Here is a 20,613-nt window from a genome sequence, read left to right as displayed (position 1 = left end):
ATGTAGAGGAGATCCGGGGCGGGGGGGAACCAGGGGAACCGGGGGTGCAGCGGGGACCCCGGCCGTGCGGCGGGGTCGCGGAGGGGAGCCGGGGTGGCGGGGGGCCCCCAGCTGCCGAGGCCGGGGATGCCGGGGCGACCCGTGGCACGGGGCGCAGCGGTGATCCCGGGGGGTGCAGAGGGGTTGCGGGCCCGGGAATAGCGAGGAGACACCCCCCCCCCCCGGCCCGGTCCGGCTCCCCCCGCCGGGCCCGGAGTAGGGCCCGCCGCCGTTGCTAGGGCGTGGCCCCGCGTTGCTAGGGGGCGTGTCCGTCCGCCGCGCAAATCTCGCGAGATCCGCCCGCCTGTTGCTTGGAGACCGCGGCGCCAGCGGCAGCCGCCATGGTGAGACCGGGACCGGGCCCCAGCCCCAGCCCCGGGGGTGGCGGGGGGCTCTGGGCCTGCTGCTGAAGGGTCCCCTGGAGCCGGGGACTGCGGGCAGGGAGGGCGGCGGGGCCCGGCCCGGTCGGCTGTTGGGGAGGGAGGCCCGGCCCAGCCCGGCCCGCTTTTGGGGAGGGGAAAGGAGGGGGGGAGGGGAAAGGAGGGAGGGAGGGAGGGAGCCCCTTGGCGCCGTGCACAGCACTGCCGTGACACTCGTGAGGCATTAGCGTGAGGACGTGCATCTTGTGCCTGGGGGGCTTCGCTGCGGAGCTGAGCCGGTAGCGGCCGGGCATGAGCTACGGGTGTCCTGGGGGGGGTCTCAGAGGCTTCCAGGCTCCTCCTGGGGGGACCCTGGCTCCATCAGCCGGTGTTTCCTCCCTCTCACCCTTCTCATCCTGTCCCTGCCATGAGAGCGGGTATGTTTCGTGGCCTGGGAGCTCCGAGCGGCGCAGCTTCCTCCCGGCACCCGAGCCTCATGCGCACCTCGTGCCTTTTGCTTGCTTTCCTTAGGCACCCAAAAAGAAAGTCGGAAAAAAAGGGAAAGGGAGCAAAGCTCCGGCAGTGGTGGATGCCTCTTCCCCGCAGGAGATGAGCAAGGAGCAGGTGAGAGATCCCCCATCTCCCAGCCCACCCCCAGGCAGGAGGACATTGCTGCTTGCAAGAACAGTGCTCAGGACCCCTGCTTGGCGTCTGGCTCCAGCTCTGGTGACAACAGGTGGCAGAAGGTGACAGAGACAAGCAGCCGGGGTTCATTTTGCTGCCTGACGCCTGTCTGGGCTGTGTGTGGGGGTTCTCACTGTTCCTGGAAGGAGCAGCCCCTTCATCCCACCTTCCCTTCTGCTGGTCTGTGCCCTCCAGCCCTGTGCCCTTGCTGTTTTCTCCCCGACTCTGTAACCCCGGCAGCTGCTCAGCTGGGTGATGGCTCAGCCTGGAGCTCCGTGATTGCAGCCTGCTGCGCTCTCAGTCGTGTCGCTGCTGGGGCGGGAGGCTCCCATAGGCATGGGGAGGGCAGGCAGAGGTGGAAGGTGCAGCTGCTGCCCCTCGGTTGCTCCAAGTCCTGCTTGTTTTGCTGGGTGTCTTACAAACAGTGGAGGACCTTGCCTTGCCTGGGGACCTTGCTCCTGGGATAAGATCTTGCACATCTCAGTGCAAGCAATATGCCCAGGTGGCCAAGAAGGCCAACAGCATCCTGGCTTATATCAGAAATAGCGTGGCCAGCAGGACTAGGGGAGCGATTGTCCCCCTGTACTTGGCACTGGTGAGGCCACACCTCAAATACTGTGTTCAGTTTTGGGCCCATCGCTACAAGAAAGACATCTAGGTGCTGGAGCGTGTCCAAAGGAGAGCAACAAAGCTGGTGAAGGGCCTGGAGTACAAGGAGAAGGGTCTAGAGAACTCGTGAGGAGCAGCTGAGGGAACTGGGGTTGTTTATTCTGGAGAAAAAGGAGGCTGAGGGGAGACCGTATTGCTCTTAACCTCCTTTCAGGTAGTTGTCGTAGTGAGGTGGGGGTTGGTCTCTTCTCCCAAGTGATAGGACAAGAGGAAGCAGCCTGAAGTTGTGCCAGGGGAGGTTTAGATTGGGTATTAGGAAAAATTTCATCACCAAAAGGATTATTAAGCACTGGAACAGGCTTCCCAGGAAGCAGTTGAGTTACTGTCCCTGGAGGTATTTACAAGACTTGTAAATGTGGTGCTTAGGGACATGGTTTAGTGGTGGACTTGGCAGTGTTAGGTTTGCGGTTGGACTCGATGATCTCAAGGGTCTTTTCCAACCTCAACGATTCTATGATTCAGTAGTATTTAGGCACCTGAGAATGGTGTTACCAGACACTGAGAGACAGAATATCTGAGCCCAGGCTGCTTACAGTAGGGTAAGGTTTTGTTACTCCTTTTCCAGAGGCTGATAGGTTCTGTCAGGGCTCCTCCCCTTCTCTCCTGCACTTCTCTGTCCCAATAACAGCCACTGTGTCCTGCCAGGTTTGCGACACGACTTGCCACGGGTGTCTTGTAAAAGCATCTGTCCGAGTTCTCCTTTTCCCCCTACCTGGCTCTTCCTCTCGGCTTTGCAGCTGGAGAAGCATGTTGTGCGTCTCCGGGAGGAGCTGGACCGGGAACGGGAAGAGCGCAATTATTTCCAGCTAGAACGTGACAAAATTCACACCTTCTGGGAGATCACCCGCCGGCAGCTGGAGGAGAAGAGAGCAGAGCTGCGGAACAAGGACCGGGAGATGGAGGAGGCAGAGGAGCGGCATCAAGTGGAGATCAAGGTGGGAGGGGAGAAGGCTGGGAGGTGGTGTGAGAGCCCCAAGCTCTGGGTGAGCCTCGGGCAGCTCTGAGGAGGAGAGGGAAGCGGGAAGAGGAGGAGAAACTGGGCACGATGCAAGCCAGGAGCGCCTCAGCCAATATCCCAGCTCCATGTGTCTCCTGCTGAAGCACCTCACCCAGTCTGTGGCTTGTCTTTAGGTTTACAAACAGAAGGTGAAGCACTTGTTGTACGAACACCAGGAAAATCTCACTGAGCTGAAGGCGGAGGGCACCCTGTCCATGAAGAGGGCCCAGAAGGATCACTGGACCCAGGAGATGGAGCTGCGTAAAGACATGCGCTCCTTGAAAGTGGAGCTGAAGGAGCAGGAGCTGGCCAACGAGGTGGTGGTGAAAAACATGCGCCTGGTATGTCCCTGGTGGGGCTGGAGCTGTGTGTGAGGTGCCTCTGCTGCAGAGGGAGGTGGTGGGGCTGCTGGCTGAGCCCTCCCAGCCCCAGTGTGTGAGTGGGAGCCTGCCTCCCCGGCTCTCTCCATGGGGTGGGATGGGGTTTCCTGCAGGTACCGATAACCGATGCACTTAGAGGCACTGGAAAGTCAGCGCAGGAATGGGGAGAAGGGATTCCTGGGGCAGTGACACCCCCCCGCCTCGTGCAGCAGGGAGCTGGGAGAGCAGCTGGAGAACCTATGAGCTGCCGTTTGCACGGATAACATGGGATTGGTGCCATGGCAGAAGCCCTTCCCAGGGAGCAGGAGGGAATCCCTCGGGATGTGGCTGACTCAGGATTTGGTTGTCTGCCTCTAACACGTAGCTTCTCCCTAACAGAAACAAGAGGAGGAGATCACCCAGCTGTGCAATGACTTTGAGAGACAAGTGAAAGGTCAGGACGTGCACATGGGCCCTGCGTGAGCTCCCTTTGTCAGTGTGCCAGGGAAGGTGCCTCTGAGCTCTGCTGCACTGCCAGGCTCCCTGGCAGAGCCTCGAGCAGAAAGGGGGATGGTTTTCCCCCAGTTCTGGCTGGTTTTCCCTCAGTTCTTGCTCCTTCGTGCTTTGGGGCTGCCAGACCCCCAGCATCCTATGAACGGAATGAGGCAGGGCGCCTGTCGCTGCTGCCAGGCCCTACCGCTGAGCACAGCTGCCTGGCAGTGCTTCTCCGGGCTGCGGGGTGGGCTGGCTGAAGGAGCCCTTGCAGAGTCCTCGCTCCAGTGTCCTCCTCAGGGGACGTTTCAGGTTCTCACGGGCTGACTTGGAGCGTTTCCATGCCCTCTTTCCAAGGATGCTATTTCTGGGCTCTGCTCTCCATGGTCCCAGCGTAACTGCTCCGCATGCTGGTGGCAGCTGCAGTGACGCTGCTAACAAGCATCTTGTCCTCCAGTAATGCCGCAGTGGCATGCACCAGGCTGGCGCTGGCTAACGGAGCTGGGGTGCATTACACAGGGTCTCCAGGAGGTCCTCACTCAGCCCCCTGTGCGCTCCCCCAGAGATCGAGGCCAAGTACACCAAGAAGATGCAAGTGCTGCGGGACGAGCTTGACTTGCGGAGGAAGACCGAGATCCACGAGGTGGAGGAGAGGAAGAACAGCCAGATCAGCGAGCTGATGAGGAACCATGAGAAGGCCTTCAGTGACATCAAGAACTACTACAACGATATCACCCTCAAAAACCTGGCACTCATCAGCTTGCTGAAGGTACTGCCTGCCCCCCTGCCGCAGCCTGCCTGGCCTGCAGGCTGTCACTGTTCCACCAAGGGACCAGTCCTGTGAGGATTTCACCCAGATCTGGCCAGTTCCCAGGTGGCGGTGTGGGTGCTGCTGGTCTCCTGAGGGTTGTACATCGTTACACGAGCAAAGCCCTTGAGCACAGGGAGATGTGTCTTGCTGGGCCAGCGGCAGGAGGGTGTCTGGAGGGTGTGGGAAGCTCTGAGGAGCTAGGCAGCCCCCAGGAGTTGGCACTTGTGTTCCCAAGAACAGGAGCAGATGGAGGAGATGAAGAAGAGAGAGAATCACTTGGAAAAGGAGAAGGCGGATGTGCTGCTCCAGAACAAGCAGCTGAAGGAGCCCCTGCAGCAGGCCCAGGAGCAGGTATCTGAGCTGCAGAAGAAGTTGGCCCACTACGATAAGGACAAGGAGGCCCTGACGGTGAGTGGCCAGCCCTCTCCTTTCCTGAGTCGCCCTGGCCCTTTCCTGGAGGGAGTCGCTCAGCAGTGACCTCTGCCACTTTGCTCGGCCAGATTGCTGAGCAAAGTCCTTTGAGTCCCTTTCAGCTTAGCTGGGTGTTTATATCTCAGGTGGGACTCCAGGGTCTCTGGCAGCAAGAAACCAGAATAACCCCTGCTGCAGAGAAGGAAGGGAGTTGGTGTGGGTGTTGCCTGTTTTTTCTCATCCATATCTCTTTACCGGTCACTCTCCTCCCTTGCCAAAACACATCCCCCACACCTCCCAGAGAAACCCCTGCTCTTTAACTGTCCCTTCCTGCTCACAGAACACGAAAGCCCGTCTGAAAGTCACCCAGAAGGAACTGAAGGATCTTCAGTGGGAACATGAAGTGCTGGAGCAGAGGTTCAGTAAGGTGAGAGCTGCAGGGGGGTCTGGGCACCCTGTTTCCCTCTCCAAATGCTGTCCGTTCTGCAGAGGGCGGGTGCAGGGACTCAGCAGAGGCTGCCTGGGCTGGGCTTAGCCAGGAGCTTTCCGAAGCTCTAATCCAGAGCCGTGCGATATCTGCTGCTTCCAACAAAGCTGCTCACAGCTTTGGCCTCTCCCACGGTCAGCAGACAGGCCTGGCCTTGTACTTTGCTAAGCAATCATGCACGCTCCAGCGGTCCCCTCCCAGCCTGCGAGGGACTGGCCACAACAGCGGCTCGGGGTCAGAGCTGTGGGGAGAGATGGCTGTGGTGCACCACCCCTAGCTGGAGCTCGCTCCCTCCTGCCGGCATTTGGGGGTCGCTCCCCCCGCTTGCTGTGCTGGGGCGGCTTGGGATGTCCTGTTGACTGAGATCTCCCAGACTCGTCTTCTCCCCCCCCCCCCAGCTAACCCAGATAAATCTATCGAGGCAAGAAAAGAGCTCATTTGCAATTCGTAGAAATCCCCAGGAATATGAACATTGATCTGAGGCCTCGTTAACAATCCATCATTAAGGCAGCAACATATTCAGTGCATTCAGAAATAGGCTGCGGAGGAGAGACTGTGTCCTAATTAGGACACTTATTAACTAGCTGTGAGCCAGGGACTCCTGCCAGCTGTGAGGAGGAGAGGAAAGACCCCCCCTGTGCTGTGGGGCCCTCTCCGAGGTCTAAAATAGTGCTGCAGCGAGCCCGTCAGCCTGTTCGGCTGTCAGGGGCATCCCGGGCCTGGAGGGGAGGAGGAAGCAGAAGTGCAGGTGCTGAGGAGGTGCCAGCCATGGAGGGAGGGAGGGCAAGAAGCTGCGCTCCAGCACCTGCCTTCCCCGCGGGCTGCAGGTGCCATGGGGAATGGCTGGGCTCTCGCCGGAGCAGGCAGGGCTGAGCTGCCTGACCTGTTTGCTGCCAACCCCGGGGGGTCCTGAGGGTGGTGTGAAGGCGTGCTGTCTTTGGGAACAGGTGCAGGCAGAACGGGATGAGCTCTATCAGAAGTTCACCAAAGCCATTAACGAGGTGCAGCAGAAGACGGGGTTCAAGAACCTGCTCCTGGAGCGCAAGCTGAAAGGACTCCTCAGCGTCCTGGAGAAAAAGGAGGTGGAGCTCAGCGAGGTCTTTGCAGCCTCCAGCCTCGACCCGGGTGCCCTCTCCTTGGTCTCGCACAAGCTGGAGGTACCGTGTGCTGACGTGGGGCCCTGCAAAGGCTGGCCTTGGGGGGCAGAGGCTGCTCGGGGGTGAACGCAGACCTTGGAGTGTGCAAGTCCCTGTCCTACATGGCTGTAGTTGCCACGTCACTCATTCCCGGCACTCCCAGGGCCACGCTTGGTGCCACAGGGCGCTCCAGCTCTCCCTCGAGAGCTGAGCGTGTGGGTGTTGGAATTTGGCACTGATGTCTCCTTCAGGTGGGGCCTCTTTCAAGGAGAACGGCCCCAGGCTGAGCAGTGCTCACCAGCGCTCTGTGCTGCCAAGCAGCTGGCTGCGTGCAGGGTCCGTCCGCAACCCGGGGTGCTCTGTGTGTGGGGAGTCACAGCTGGTGAACCTCGCCTGGCCTCCCTGTCTGCAGAGGCAGCGTAGACAGGTTCCCAGGGGCTCTGCAAGGTCTGCCACGCTAAAAATAAGTACGCAGAAAGCCTCGGCGCAGAGAGCCGCATTCCTGGAGCCTGCCGCAGCCGTAACTGGAGAAGCAGCACTTGCTTTAGGTTGGGTTGAGATGCAGGGGACATGGGTTCCACGCTCGGCTCGGCCACCACCCTGGTGCCCTCCTGCTTATCCCACACCAGCCCATCCTCTTCCAAGTCCCTTCTGCGGTGGGTGGGGGTGAAGCTCGCAGACACCCTCTTGCTGGGGTGCCCTGGGGATGCGCACAGCAGCAGCCGAGGCTTTGGGGCTGTAGGACGGGGCAGTGGATGTGTCACCTACTAGTAGGTGCCACAGCAGCAGGAAGGAAAACACATTCCTGGGAAGGCGTCACGGCGTCAAGCTCTCCCACAGCTGCTGGGGTCCTGGAATTCCTCTGCTCAGCTGCCTCCAGCATCTTCTCAGGGAGCCTCTCTCCCTGTAATTCCCCTGGTGCCGCGACGCGACGGCAGGGTGGTGCTGCCAGAGCAGGTGCTGCCATCGGCCCCCCCCCAGCCTTGCAGTGGGTCAGACGATGATGGCAGAACTGTGCTGGCGTTCGTATTGTCAGTCCAGGAGGTCCCTGTCCCTTGCCTCTGCCTGGGGCTGGCTGTCCCTGGCAGTGCTGGCTGGAAGAGAGCAGGGGGGTGGCCGCCTGCCAGGCCGTGCTGCAAGCCACTCTGCTTGAGCCTGGGCTCTGGTGCCAGCTCAGCCGCCACGCAGCAGCTCTTCCGTGTGCTCTGCCACGCCGCTCTCGCCTGTGGCACGGCCACTGTGCCCCCGGGGCCGGGCAGCTGTTGCCTGACACGCCGTCTCTCTTTGCAGGATGTGCTCAATTCCAAGAACACCACCATCAAAGACCTGCAGCTCCAGCTGGCCCGAGTCTGCAAGGTGAGGAAGGGGCTGGGGCTGCCTTGTGTGTCCCCCCTGCCCGGGTCAGGGCTGGGGGCTGTTGGGTGGTGGCTGTGGCTGTGCGGGGAGTGGGAACGGGACCTTCTGCTCCAGGCCTTGCACAGAGCAGAGGGAAGGGAACTCGTAGCAGGGCAGCTGAGCTGCTTTGTGCCCAGGGCCAGGCAGGACCCAGCCCAGGCTGCAGTTTCCCCTGTTTTCCCTGCGAAGGAAGGCATGTTGGGGTCCCCCTCACCTCGGGGAAGGGGGTGCTGGGAGCCCGTGCCCACGTGCGGAGGGTCTGGGCTTCGGGCTGACCATGGGGCGTTTCTCTTGCAGGCACACAATGATATGCTGCAGACGTTCGAGGCAAAGCTGACGGCCTTCGGTATCCCCCTGGACAACCTGGGCTTCAAGCCCCTGGCAAGCCCGGTGCTGGGGCAGGCGCTGGGGCAGGGCCCCGCGGGACTCGTTGCCGTACCCACCTGACGCCAGCCAGCACCGAGGGACCCGCTGGTGCACCCGTTGGTGCTCCGCACCATTAAACAGACCCCAGTGAGCCTTCTGCAGGACCTGGAGGACCCTCTCTCTCCTCCCTGGGGGGACCCTTCCTCCGGAGCAGCTCCCCACTCCTGCCAAGGGGTACACCAGCCATGGGCAGCTGCCAACCGGATTGGCTCTGACTGAGCAGTGCCAGCGCAGCCCGGGACCACGGCGCAGCCAGAGGGCTCCCGGCATCCCACCCACCGGGCTCAAGCGGGGACCTGCGCGGGGTCCTCCCTTGCCCCTCTGCCTCCTGGGCTGGCCCCCCTGCCTGCACTGCCCCTGGGGCTCCCCTCCTTTCCCCTTCCAGAAGCCATGTGTGCACTGCCCCAGGAAGGTGATTTTTTTGAGGCGAACAGTGCTGTTTGAAGCCTTTAATGGTGTTGGTGGCGTAGTTGCATCCCTGGGGGGAGGACATGCCTTTCCCCTAACTGCCCCGGTACGTGGTGTAGGAGTAGGGGCTGATCAGCAGCGGGACGTGCAGCTTCTGGGCCGGGTCAGCGATGGTGAAGACAACCTGGGGGAGATCAAAGTGGGGGGCTCAGCTAGCTGGAGCAGGACCCCTGAGGGATGCTCAGAGCAGAGCTGGCAGTGCCACAGGAGGGAGGCCAGGGCTGGCAGCTCCCACAAGCCTGGCCATGGCACCCAGACCCCTGTGGGCTCATCACTCTGCGGCTTTGGCCGTGGCCAGCTCCCGTGCCCCCCGGTCCCCTCCTCCCTGCGTTCTGTACCTCCACAAAGGGGTAGAAGCTGGTGTGCCCCTGGCCCTGCCAGTACGCCGCTGTCTCAAAGCGCAGCTTGTAGGTGCCGGCTTTTGCTTGCCCCCGAGCCAGGAGGGGCAGGCAGCGCCCATCCTCATCCGTCCACCTGAAATTGGAAGGAGCAAGCCTTGCCGCGCTGGCTGGCCCTAGCCACTGGAAGCCTTCAGCCAGCCGGCATCCTCTGCCCATTTCGCTGCCACCAGCTCTCCTACCTCTGCGCCAGCTCCGTCCACTGCAGCCCCGGTTCCTGCAGCTGGGCCAGGCGGATGACGAGGCCGGCTGCCGGCAGCCCCGTGACTGTGTTCAGCACGTGGGTGGTCAGGGAGCTGTTCACCATCTCGGACGTGCCTTCAGCCTGCGGCAGAGGAGTAAGCGGGGCTGGGATGCGTCCCAGCAGCACCGTCTGCCTCCCCCCTCTGCCGTGCTGCAGCAGGCAGTGCCGCAGCTGAGTCCCCGGGTGCCCCTGGCCCCTCTCCGGAGGGGCCCTTGGCCAGGCTGCCTGTGTGCTACCACCCTGCAGTCGTCCCCCTCCCCGGGCTGGTGGCCACGCAGCCAGGGCTGTCCCAGCACAGCCCCCCTCTCCCCAGCACCCTGCTGCACCCCAGGGCTGAGACACGGGCACCCACGTCCTTCCCATGCCGTGGGGCTCAGCTTCGCCGGGGCTGCTGTGCCGGAGCCCTGCCCGCAGCGGAGCACTGCCTCTCGGGCACCACTGACACCGGCGGCGTGGGTCCCTGCCAGGTTCCTGCCTGGATGGAGGGCTGCATGCCTGCAGCAGCACCGGGCTCCCCGCTCATCCTCCCGTCCCGGTGGGCCATGGCGCAGCGGCAATGGTTGGCCACGGCCCAAGGAGGAAGCAGCTCAGTCCCGGCAGCCCTGTCCCTGTCGCCTTCGATGTCACGTGCGGGCGGACGTTAACCCTGCAAGTGCTCCATAACTGCCTGGGACGGGCAGCAAGTGCGGGGTCAAGGGCCCCTTCCTCTCTGGGAGCCCCCAGGTTGTGCTTGGCAGGGTGGGAGCATGACCCGGGGGTTGTATCCCGCTGCTCCGGGGGCTGCTGTCAGCTGGGCAGGGCCAGGCTCTCTCCCTGGAGCGGGACCAGCTCTCGCTGCCGTCCCGGCACTGGTTCCGGGCCTTGGCTGCCAGCTGAAGTGGGATGCCGGAGAGGCACAATGGCGAGCACGGGTGGCTGGCTGCTTACCTGGCTCTCCTCTGTCCCGCTCAGCCTGGGGCCCGCGGCTGGTGACACCGTGCAAAATGCCATCCCCTGCCCCGGCTGCCCTTCCCGGCACCGCAGCCTCTGCCCACGGAGCTGGCGAGGCTGGATGCCGCCGCTATCCCGGCACGGGGCCGCAGCAGGACCGGGCGCTCCTCCCCAGCTGGGCCGAGCTGGCGCAGGTGGCTTCCCACTGGGAGGTGCGCCCGGGAGCCCTGCCGGCACCCACGCTCCGGCACCACCGTGGCCCTGGGGTTGGTGGACCAGAGCCCGGCGGGACGTCGGGGCGCCGGGCCAGGAGGAGCCACGGCGGAGCTGCCACCCCAGCCTCGCCTCCCTCCCTGGAAAGCACCTGGAGCGTGTCAGCATGTGGGAGCTGCCAGGAGCAGTCAGTGGCTTCACCGTGGCGTAAGCCTGCCTGTCTGCCTGCCGTGGGGGCATGGGGGTGGGCTTGGCGCCTCACCTGCACTTTGATGAGGACGGTGGCCGTGGCCTGCAGCCCGTAGCCTTCCATGTCGGCCGCCTGGATCTCCAGGGTGTATTCGGGCACCGCCTGCGGCGAGAGGCTGCGTCACCCCCGAACGGGGGGTGAGAGCCAGGCTGAGGGGTATGGGGGGTGACAGTGGGGCTGACGGGCCGTGCCCAGGGCTCACCTGTGCCACCAGCCCCGCCGCAGCCACGGAGATCACTCCAGTGCTGCCACTAATGGCAAACATGTGGGGCTGGGGCTGGTCTGGCTTCTGGCGCAGGATGGAGTAGACCACGACTCCGTTGCTGGAGCTCACTGTGTCGTCTGCGTCCGTGGCCAGCACTTGCAGCACGGAGGTGCCTGGGAGCGGGCAGTTATCGGTGACATCTCCACCGTCCCCCCCACTGCCACCCCAGCCCTGCCTCCTACTCGGTAGCATCGGTCTCACCTGGCTTAGCCCCCTCTGCTACGGTGCCGTGGAAAACTGCCTTGGTGAAGACGGGCCGGTTGTCGTTCTGGTCCATCACGGTGATGATGATCTCCATGGGGTCCTCCACGGGCTGCCCGTTGGCCGCCACCGCGTGGGAGAAGAGCTGCGAGGGGCACCGTCAGCCCACGCGTGGCCCCAGGGACCATCCCCTCCCCATCCCGGCCCCCCACTCACGACGTATTTGTCGATCTGCTCCCGGTCCAGCGGCTTCGTCACCTCCAGCCACCCTGTCTCCCGCTCAATGATGAAGACACCCACGGGGGGGGTGTCTGCCCCCTGCCCTGTGATGCTGTAGAAAACCTTGGTCTCCTTGTCCTTGTTGGATTTGATCTGGTGGTGAGGCGGAGGGGGGGTTAGAGGGGTCCCGGTGCTCCAGGGACCCCCCTGCTGTGTGCCCTGTCCCCACGGGGCCGCATACCTGCACCAGCTTCTTGGGGAAGGGCCCCCGCTCGTTCTCGGGGCAGTTGATGGGGGGGATGACCCAGTCCCTCTTCTGCCGCCAGAGGCCATGGCCGGGCTCGGGGAAGGTCAGCACATTGGGTGCTGCGTCCTGTGGGACAGAGAGGGACTGAGGTTCAACGGGGGGGGGGGGGGCAGAGCTCTGCCCAGGGCTCTGGGGGGACTGTCCTGCTCACCCCCACCCCGCAGACGTGCAGCAGCCTCTGGCCCCATCAGGACGGTCCTACCTGCAGGAGGAGGAGGAGGAGGAGGAGGGCGAAGGTGCAGGGTGACATGGCTCCGGCTGCAGGGGCTGCTTCTCTGGGCACCCGCTGGGGACCTTCCCTGCGGCCAGCTGTGACCTTGGCTGAGTCCTGCCGGGCAAAAGCCAAGCGCCAGCCCACGGGTGTCAGCATGCGCAGGCGAGGGCCCAGCTGCCACCGCCAGCCCTGGAGGGGTGCCCGGGAGGGACACAAGCGGGGCCCCGGGGCTCAAGATGCTGCTCCAGGCTGGGGGGCGGAGGGGGGGATGACACACAGCGGAACCCAGGACCCCAAGATGCTGCTCCAGACTGGGGACACACACACACACACACAGAGCGGAACCCAGGATGCCAGGAGCACCCCAGGGCACTGGACACCCCACCCCAGCGGGGGCCAGGGCGCACACATGGCCCTACCTCAGGGTCCTGCTTTGCTCTGGGGGTCTCATGCACCCAAAGGTGTGTGGGGGGGTCCAGACCCCCCAGCATGCCTGACCAGCAGCACCTGATGGGGGGCAGGGGGAAACACAGCACTGGGGATGCCCAATGCATTGTGGGGTGCCAAGACCACCCCCGGGGAGCTGAGCCCCCTCCATTGGACCCTCGGAGACCCCACACCCGGCACGGTGAGACCCCCAGGTGATGCCCGGCACCAGCAGGCTGCTGGGCAGGGGGCAACGCTGCGGCTGGTGCCAGATGAGACCCCCCGGCGGGGGTGAGCACCCCGATCCCCTGCCCCCGGCAGGGTGGGCCCGGGGGTGCTGGGAGAGCCCCTGCCGCAGGGTGCCGGGTCCCCGGGTGGTGGGGAGGAGGGGGTCTTCGGGGGTCCCCAAGAGCTGCAGCCCGGCCCCGGGCAGGGGGACAAGTCGCACCGGGAGAGGCTCAGCCCCGGTATGGGGCCGGCACCGGGGCCGGGGGGAGCCGCGGGGGCGGCGGGTCGCAGCGCTCACAGGTATCGGGGAGGTACCGGGGGCGCCCGGAGGCACACGGAGGGACACACGGCGGTACCGGGATCGCGCTCGGTAATACCGGGATGCCCGGGCGGTGCCTACGGGACCGCGCAGAGGCACCGGGGAGAACGGCAGCGGGGAGACGGAGGCACCGGGGGGGCCGCACGGAGGAACCGGGGGGTGCCGGGCGGGGGGGGGACGACACCGGGACGACACCGGGGGCCGCTCTCCGGGGCGGGGCCGGGCGGGGCGGGGCGGTACCTGCGCGGCCGCCGCCTCACCTGGACCGGCGCGTTGCAGCGGACGGGGCGGGGCGGGGCGGGGCGGGGCGGGCGGGCGGCGACCGGAACGACGGCGGCGGCGACGACGGCGGCGGCGAACGGGCCATGCGGGGGCCGCGCTCCGGGCTCTGCCCGCTCCTCTTCAGCCTCCTCCTCCTCCCGTTCCTGCCGACGGCCGCCGCGCTCGCCGCCCCCCCGGCCCGGCCGTGCGTCCCCCCGGGGCTGCGCCGGGGGCCGCTCCCGGCACCAGGTAACCGGCGCCGTCGGGGCGCGGCTTCGCCCGGGACCCCCCACACACCTCCCCCGGGATGTGCGGCGGGGGGAACCGGCCGTACGGGACCGGGATCGGGACCGGGATCGGGATCGGGACCGGGACCGGGACCGGGGCGCCGGTGGGGCGGGCGGACCGGGCCCCCGGGGGCGGCGGGGGCTCACCTCGCTGCTGTGCTCGGCCCCGCTCTGCCCCCTCCGGCTTGTGGGGCTGGCTCTTTGGCCGGCCGGGGTCGCCGAGCCGTGGGGCTGGGCCCTGGGGTGGGATGTGGGGCCGGCTGTGCCCCCCCGGGGGTCGGTGCTTTTCGGGGGGAGCTGGCACTGCCTAGGGTGTGGGGCTGGCCGGGGTCCCCGGGATGTGGGGCTGGGCCATGGGGCGAGCCCTTTCCTGGGTGTGGGGCTGGCTGGGCTCCTGCGGTATAGGGCTGTGCCCCCCTACCCCGGGCCGTGGGGCTGGCGGGGCTGGGCCGTGGGGCTGGCGATGCCCGGTCTCCCCGTCTGGCTCCACCGGGGCCGGTGGCGGCTGATGCCAGCGCTGGCGCCTCTGGTCCAGCCATGGGGCACCTGCGGGGAGCCACCGGGACAGGGCTGGATCCCTGCAGGGTGGGTGTCCGGCGCCAGGCTGGCGATGGGGCTGGGTGCCCCAGGGCCACCCTTCTCTGGCCGTGGGCAGGAACGTGGTGCCGTGGGCTGCAGAGTCTGGCCAACCTGGCCCGAGGCCGGGCAGGGGTTCGCCACCGCTGGCTCTTTGCCCGGTGCCAGCGGTGCCCAGGGGCAGCGCATGTTGCCTGGGCCTGTCCGCCCTGTTTGCTCGGCGGCATCCCCAGGGAGCGGGGCTGCTCGGGAACCGTGGCCAGAGCCAGCGCTCGCCTAATGGCTGTGGAGCTCTAAAAGCACTCCTTGGCGGTAAGTGCTCTCACTGTGCCAGGAGTGGCCCTGACCCCCGCCTGCCTTGGACGCCGCATCCCGCTTCCTTCGGCCAAGCCAGCCGGGTGGCTCCTGCCAGGCTGCCAAGAGCGGAGATGGGCTCTGCTGAGCTCCCACCGCGGGCAGGGGCTGGGGTCCGGCCACGCCGTTGCGAAACCCCTCCGTGAGCAGCACGTGGCCCAGGCATCGGCCGTGCGGCTCCACCGCTGCACCGAGTGGGCACAGTTCCATGTGGGCTCTGCACCGGGGGACCCGAGGGCATGGTGGGGTTCGGCTCTCCGAGCCGGGGCTGGAGCGAAGCTGTGGATCCAGACCCCGGTGTGCCACCCAGCCCTTCCGTGGGGAGCAGCGATGCATGCCATAGCTGGGGAGCGGGGCTGGGGACTCGCGTGGTGGGTGCTGGGGGCCCCCCCCGGGGTCCTCGCACCCTGGCCCTGCTTGCCAGGGTGGCTGGGGCCTTTCAGGCCCCACCGATGTCCCTTATCCTTATCGCAGTCATCGTGGCTGGGAGGAGCCCTCAGCACTGCCCTCCAGGTACAGGGACCCTTGCCCCAGGGCTCCCTTCCCACCCTGGTGTGGGGCAGCTGTGGGGCACAGCTCTCCTTGCCCTGTTCCATGTCTCCCCCCCCGCTCCCGCAACCCCCCCAGCCCCGCTTCCCGTCCCCTCCTGGCTCTCACGGCCGCTCAGCCTCCGGAGCTGGCTTAGCTCCGCTAATCCCCTAATCCTGCCTCCCGGCCGGGGGTGCAGGGGCCTGGGCCATATCCAGTGCAGGGGATGCAGCGTGGTCCTGGGTGGGGGGTGGGGGCCGTGCTGTGCCCCTTATCCTGGCCGTGGGGGGCTGGGAGCCCTGAGGGGGGTGACACACCAGGTGGGGGGCTGGGGCAGGGCTCTGCCTGCCCAGGAATTTCCCGTCATCTATGAAACAAAGCCGAAACCTCCGCCACGCTCCTGTGCCGCTCCCATGCCGCTCCCGGCATCCCCTGCCTAATCTGCCATCCCCTGCCTGATCTGCCTCAGGAGGCTGGGGTGGGGGTGCAGGGTCCTGGGGCTGGGGGCTGCTGGGACAGGGGGGCTGGGGGACAGGTCGCCCCCAGCCACCCTCACCCCCTACCCTCTCGCAGCAAGCTCCGGAGGCTGTGCGGGGCTGGACGGGACTGAGGAGCCCGACGTCAGGGTGCAGGAGGATGGGGGTCCCGTATGGCTGCCGGGGGTGGGCAGGGTGCTTGCTGTCCCCCCCCGGGATGCTGCCGGCCGGTCAGACCCTGCCCCGATTCCTGTGCGGAGCAGGCGCTCCCCCCAGGTAACGCTGCCCAGCTGCCCCTCAACCCTGTCCCTCACCCCCCCCCCCGCCACCAGCTGCACCCTCACCATGCCCCCCCCGTCCCGCAGGATCTCCCTGAGGCCCCCGGGGCTCGCGCCGCTCCCAGGAGACGGAAGAGGGACTGGGTGATCCCCCCCATCAAGGTTCCCGAAAATGAGAGGGGTCCCTTCCCCAAAAAGCTGGTTCAGGTATGGGGTGGGGGGTCAGTCGGGTTGGGCACAGATGTGGGTGCCGGGGAGGGGTCCATCCCCCTTGTGTCTGGGCGAGGGGCTGGGGCTGGGCATGGCTGGGCACATCGAGGGTGGGAGCAATGCTGGCAGTGGCCATCCCCCCAGCATCGGGGCAGGGTGTGATGCTGCTGGGGGGGCGCGGGTACTGATCCGCCTCCCCATGTCTCCTCCCAGATCAAATCCAACCGGGACAGAGACACCAAGATCTTCTACAGCATCACGGGTCAGGGGGCGGACGCCCCCCCCGAGGGTATCTTCACCATCGAGAAGGAGTCGGGCTGGATGAAGGTGACGCAGCCGCTGGACCGGGAGCGCATCGACAAGTATCACGTAGGTCCCTGCCGGGGGTTTACCGTGGTGTGCCGGCATGCTGTACCAGCCCCCCGGCTCACCCCCTCCACCTCACAGCTCTTCTCCCACGCCGTGTCCGAGAACGGCAAACCGGTGGAGGAGCCGATGGAGATCATAGTCACGGTGACGGACCAGAACGACAACAAGCCCCAGTTCACGCAGGAGGTCTTCAGGGGCTCCGTGCCGGAGGGCGCTTTGCCGGGTAGGACCCCGTGCCGTGGGGAAGCTCTGCCTCCCACTGGCCACATCGCTTGGGGAGAGCCCTGGGACCATCCCTGTGGGACATGTGGGTACAAGTCCCCTCCACCCACCCCACTCACCGGGACGTCCCCATCCCCAGGTACCTCCGTGATGCAGGTGACCGCCACGGACGCAGACGACGCGGTGGAGACCTACAACGGCGTCATCGCCTACTCCATCCTCAGCCAGGAGCCGCGGGAGCCCCATCCCCACATGTTCACCGTCAACAGGGCCACCGGCACCCTCAGCGTCATCGCCAGCGGCCTCGACCGGGAGGTGGGCTCTGCGGCACCGCGGGGCGGGCAGCCCTGGTCCCGGGCGGGGGGGCTGATGGGGTCCGCATCTGTCTGTCTGTCCGCTGCAGCGCGTGCGGGAGTACACGCTGACCGTGCAGGCGGCCGACCTGGACGGCGAGGGTCTGACCACGACGGCGCTGGCGGTGATTGAGATCGCGGATGTCAATGACAACGCCCCTGAGTTCGACCCCAAAACGGTAACGTGGGGTCCCCCCCCAGCAGGACTCTCTCCCCCCAGGCCAGTGCCCGCTGGGCTGCGGCACTGACGGTGGCCCCGCACCCGCAGTATGAGGCGGCCGTGCCGGAGAACGAGGCCGGGCGGGAGGTGGCCCGGCTGGCCGTCACTGACCTGGATGAGCCGAGCACGCCGGCGTGGCGAGCCGTCTACTCCATCCTGCGCGGCAACGAGGGAGGTGCCTTCACCATCGCCACCGACCCTGCCAGCAACGAGGGCGTCCTCCGCACCGCCAAGGTGCGTGTCCCCCTCTGTGTCCCCCCCCTCACTGCCCGCAGTGGGGTGCTGCCCGTCCCCTCCCCTCTCCCAGGGTCTGGACTACGAGGCCAAGAAGCAGTTCGTGCTCCACGTGGCCGTGGCCAACGAGGCCCCCTTCGCCGTGAAGCTGCTGACGGCCACCGCCACGGTGACGGTCAATGTGGAGGATGTCAATGAGGCGCCCGTCTTCAACCCACCGGTGCAGCTCGCCCGGGTGCTGGAGGACGTGCCACCGGGGCAGACCCTTGCCTCCTGCACGGCCCAGGACCCCGACAAGGCCCAGGAACAGAGGATCAAGTGAGCGGGGCTGGAGTTTTGGGGTCAGGGTCTGGGGGGGTCCCTGCTGTGGCACTAGCTGCCCTCTGCCCCCCAGGTACCTGGTGGGGCATGACCCGGCAGGCTGGCTGGCCGTGCACCCTGAGAACGGCCTCGTGACGGCACGGGACCACCTGGACCGCGAGTCCCCCTTCGTCAAGAACAGCACCTACGCTGCCGTGCTGCTGGCCGTGGACGATGGTGAGGGCCATGAAAGGGGCCCTTGTTCCCACCGTCCCGCGTGAGGGACACGTGCTGCTGTCACCAGGAACCACATCCCGGCTCTGGCATGGAGCGGTGCTGGGGGCTGCCTGTCCCCACCCCGGCTCGGGGCATCCCTGTGCCCATGAGTGTCCTGGTTTTGGGGATCCCCCCTCCAGCATGGCTCCTCCCCGCAGGCTCGCCACCCGCCACGGGCACCGGCACCCTGCTCCTCACCCTGCTCGACGTCAATGACCACGGCCCTGAAGCTGAGCCCCGGGATATCACCGTCTGCAACCGCAGCCCCCAGCCCCAGGTCCTCACCATCACCGACAGGGACCTGCCCCCCAACACCGGCCCCTTCCGTGCCGAGCTCAGCCACGGCTCAGGGGACAGCTGGGCTGCGGAGGTCGGCGACGAAGGTAAGGCTTGGGACAATGCTCGGCACGAGGCAGGCTCTGCTGCAGCCGGCGTTACCGGTGCATGCTGCCACGGGTCACCCACGGTACCGGTCTTGTGCAGATGACACCGTCACCCTGCGACTGGTGGCACCGCTGGAGCCGGACCTCTACAGCGTCTACCTGCGGCTCCTCGACCGGCCCGGCAAAGCCCAGCTCACCGTCATCACCGCGCGGGTCTGTGACTGTGAGGGGCCGGCGCAGAGCTGTCCCCAGAGATCCCAGCCCGCCACTGGCCTGCCCTTCGTCCTTGCTGCCCTGGGCGCTCTCCTGGCCTTGCTGCGTGAGTGGGGGGTCCTGGGGGTCCCAGTGCTGTGGGGCTGCACCCCACCCCCGTGGGGCAGAGGCTGGGGGGATGTCCCCACTGATGCCAATGCCCCCTACAGTCATCCTGCTGCTGCTGCTGCTCTTTGTGAGGAGGAGGAAGGTGACGAAGGAGCCACTGCTGCTGCCTGAGGATGACACACGGGACAACGTCTTTTACTATGGGGAGGAGGGCGGCGGGGAGGAGGACCAGGTGGGTCTGTCAGGGGTCCGGGGGACGGATGGACTGGTGCCAGCGCAGGCACCCTGACCTTGCCCCTCTCCATCATGTCCCCCCCTGCTCCCCAGGACTACGACCTGCGGCAGCTGCACCGGGGCCTGGACGCCCGCCCCGAGGTGCTGCTCCGCAACGACGTGGCTCCCACCCTCCTGCCGGCCCCCCAGTACCGGCCCCGTCCTGCCAACCCTGATGACATTGGCACCTTCATCGAGGAGGTGAGCCCCATTCCCCCCTACCCGTGCTGGCACCCTTGGGACACCCCCCAGCCCAGGGACAACGGGTGCTGACCCCTCTGCTACCCCCCCCCCCCCCAGAACCTGAAAGCGGCTGACACGGACCCCACGGCCCCCCCCTACGACTCCCTGCTGGTGTTCGACTACGAGGGCAGCGGCTCGGAGGCCACCTCGCTCAGCTCCCTCAACTCCTCTGCCTCCGACCGCGACCAGGACTACGACTACCTCAACGACTGGGGCAGCCGCTTCAAGAAGCTGGCAGACCTCTACGGCGGTGGGGAGGAGGATGACTAGGACCCCCCCTCCCCACCCCATGCCTTACCGCTGCCCGTGCCTTGGGGCTGCCCCCTTCCGCCGTGCCCCCCCCACCTCGGCGGCAGCCCCTCACCTTCCCCTCTTGTATTTTTCTTGGTTTTTTTTTGTTTGTTTGTTTTTTAATGTATGAAATAAAGGTAGTGTAACGCTATGGATGAGGTGAGCGGGTGCTGGTGTAAGTTTTAATAAAGGATGCGGTTTCTTTTTTTTTTAGATGCTCCAGCCTCTGTGTGGCTTTGTGCCCTGGGAGAGGTCCTGGGGGAGCTGCTGCCCACCCCGGGGGTTGGTGTTGACCCCAGCCCCGCTGTGGCCCCCTCAGACCCCCCCATCCTCCTTGCCCGCAGCAGTGCCCAGCTGCTCCCCACTCCAGCGCGGTACCTGCAGGCACGGCTGCAGCATTGCCCATGGACACCCCCCCCCCGGCAGTGAGGGCTCCCCCAGGGTGTCCTTGTCCCCATGGCGTGCAGTGTGGGTGGGCACAGGCAGGGCACTGACCCCCCCCACCCTGCAGGAGCAGCACCAGTGGCACTGGCCGTTCAAGGTGCCAAATCACTCCTGGCCTCACAATTCCCCCCCTCTGTGCCGGGGCAGCCGGAGACCCTGCCCACCTGCAGCCCCCCCCCCCCCAGAGTGCCACCCCGTCCCCCCGGGGTGACCATCGCCCTACACCTGGCGGGGCAGCCCCCAGCCCCACGGCTCCGGGCAATAAATCAGTGGGGCCGAGGGCTTTGCTGCTATATGCGGGCAGGGGGCTGGGGGGAGGGCTGCCCGCTCCCCCCCCGCGGCCACCCCCAGCACCGGGTGCTCCCCACCGGCTGGACTCTGCCCCACGCCAAAGCCCCGGGAGCCGTGGGGTGGCCGGTGGCCCCGGGAGGGGGTCCCGGGGATTTCTCTGGGCCGTGCCGGGGGGCACAGGGGGGAGAGGTGCTGGAGGGGACGGGGGGTGCAGCAGCAGCCGGGGGGGGTTGGCGTGGACCCCCCCGCTTCTGGCGTGGGGCCCCCGGGGTGCGACGTTTGTCCCCCGCATAGCCGGGACCCGCGGGGGCCGTGGGGGTGGGTGCGTCCCGGGAGTCCCCCGGCTCCTACAACCCCCCCCCAGCGCTCCCACCGCCCTGGACGGGCACCCACGGAGCTCCGGGTACCGGGGAACCGGGGCCGGTGGCGGGCGGGGCGGCCCCGCCTCCCGGCGGGGCGGGGCGGGGCGGTTCCCC

General features: G+C 66.4%; 3 protein-coding genes across 7 annotated transcripts; 2 read left to right on the top strand and 1 right to left on the bottom strand.

Annotated features, from left to right (window-relative positions):
- Positions 1–83: 83 nt before the first annotated feature.
- GAS8 (growth arrest specific 8) lies at positions 84–8,718 on the top strand. Of its 3 annotated transcripts, XM_069793213.1 has the most exons (11): positions 84–383; positions 930–1,022; positions 2,489–2,686; positions 2,883–3,089; positions 3,507–3,561; positions 4,163–4,368; positions 4,651–4,818; positions 5,162–5,248; positions 6,256–6,465; positions 7,735–7,800; positions 8,137–8,718. In XM_069793213.1, the coding sequence occupies exons 1-11, from the start codon at positions 381–383 to the stop codon at positions 8,284–8,286; spliced, it is 1,443 nt and encodes a 480-aa protein (XP_069649314.1). In that variant the 5' UTR covers positions 84–380; the 3' UTR covers positions 8,287–8,718. The 3 variants fall into 3 exon arrangements, with proteins under 3 accessions (XP_069649314.1, XP_069649315.1, XP_069649316.1); XM_069793214.1 differs by lacking the exon at positions 84–383 and having other exon boundaries at positions 1,013–1,144; XM_069793215.1 differs by lacking the exons at positions 84–383; positions 930–1,022; positions 2,489–2,686 and having other exon boundaries at positions 3,011–3,089; positions 4,119–4,368.
- LOC138687201 (cadherin-1-like) lies at positions 8,700–13,256 on the bottom strand. 3 transcript variants are annotated; one of them, XM_069793219.1, is made up of 10 exons: positions 13,208–13,256; positions 11,963–12,088; positions 11,695–11,826; positions 11,451–11,606; positions 11,235–11,379; positions 10,971–11,146; positions 10,781–10,870; positions 9,314–9,456; positions 9,072–9,207; positions 8,700–8,857 (listed from the first exon to the last, which is right to left on the bottom strand). In XM_069793219.1, exons 2-10 carry the CDS (start codon positions 12,008–12,010, stop codon positions 8,768–8,770), a joined length of 1,116 nt encoding a protein of 371 aa, XP_069649320.1. In that variant the 5' UTR covers positions 12,011–12,088; positions 13,208–13,256; the 3' UTR covers positions 8,700–8,767. The 3 variants fall into 3 exon arrangements, with proteins under 3 accessions (XP_069649320.1, XP_069649319.1, XP_069649318.1); XM_069793218.1 differs by having other exon boundaries at positions 13,188–13,242; XM_069793217.1 differs by lacking the exon at positions 13,208–13,256 and having other exon boundaries at positions 11,963–12,145.
- Positions 13,257–13,312: 56 nt separating this feature from the next.
- LOC138687200 (B-cadherin) lies at positions 13,313–19,581 on the top strand. The gene is made up of 15 exons (XM_069793212.1): positions 13,313–13,457; positions 15,527–15,705; positions 15,795–15,914; positions 16,131–16,286; positions 16,365–16,509; positions 16,648–16,823; positions 16,912–17,040; positions 17,130–17,315; positions 17,389–17,633; positions 17,710–17,852; positions 18,050–18,274; positions 18,375–18,593; positions 18,697–18,827; positions 18,923–19,069; positions 19,169–19,581. The coding sequence occupies exons 1-15, from the start codon at positions 13,313–13,315 to the stop codon at positions 19,379–19,381; spliced, it is 2,559 nt and encodes an 852-aa protein (XP_069649313.1). The 3' UTR covers positions 19,382–19,581.
- The last annotated feature ends 1,032 nt before the right edge of the window (positions 19,582–20,613 follow it).

The sequence above is a fragment of the Haliaeetus albicilla genome, chromosome 10 (genome assembly GCF_947461875.1).
Source record: "Haliaeetus albicilla chromosome 10, bHalAlb1.1, whole genome shotgun sequence".
Taxonomy (NCBI): domain Eukaryota; kingdom Metazoa; phylum Chordata; class Aves; order Accipitriformes; family Accipitridae; genus Haliaeetus; species Haliaeetus albicilla.
The sequence above is the reverse complement of the archived record's forward strand: the minus strand, read 5'-3'. Positions and strand labels throughout refer to the sequence as shown.

Coding starts and splice junctions, on each gene's coding strand:
- LOC138687201 (XM_069793217.1), bottom strand. CDS start 12,130: ATGCTGACACCCGTGGGCTGGCGCTTGGCTTTTGCCCGGCAGGACTCA. Junction 11,827..11,962: donor TCCTCCTCCTCCTCCTGCAG/GTAGGACCGTCC, acceptor TCTGTCCCACAG/GACGCAGCACCCAATGTGCT. Junction 8,858..9,071: donor GCTTCTACCCCTTTGTGGAG/GTACAGAACGCA, acceptor GATCTCCCCCAG/GTTGTCTTCACCATCGCTGA.
- GAS8 (XM_069793213.1), top strand. Junction 4,819..5,161: donor AGGACAAGGAGGCCCTGACG/GTGAGTGGCCAG, acceptor TCCTGCTCACAG/AACACGAAAGCCCGTCTGAA. Junction 7,801..8,136: donor AGCTGGCCCGAGTCTGCAAG/GTGAGGAAGGGG, acceptor TTTCTCTTGCAG/GCACACAATGATATGCTGCA.
- LOC138687200 (XM_069793212.1), top strand. CDS start 13,313: ATGCGGGGGCCGCGCTCCGGGCTCTGCCCGCTCCTCTTCAGCCTCCTC. Junction 13,458..15,526: donor GGGGCCGCTCCCGGCACCAG/GTAACCGGCGCC, acceptor ACCCTCTCGCAG/CAAGCTCCGGAGGCTGTGCG. Junction 17,041..17,129: donor CTGAGTTCGACCCCAAAACG/GTAACGTGGGGT, acceptor CCGCACCCGCAG/TATGAGGCGGCCGTGCCGGA.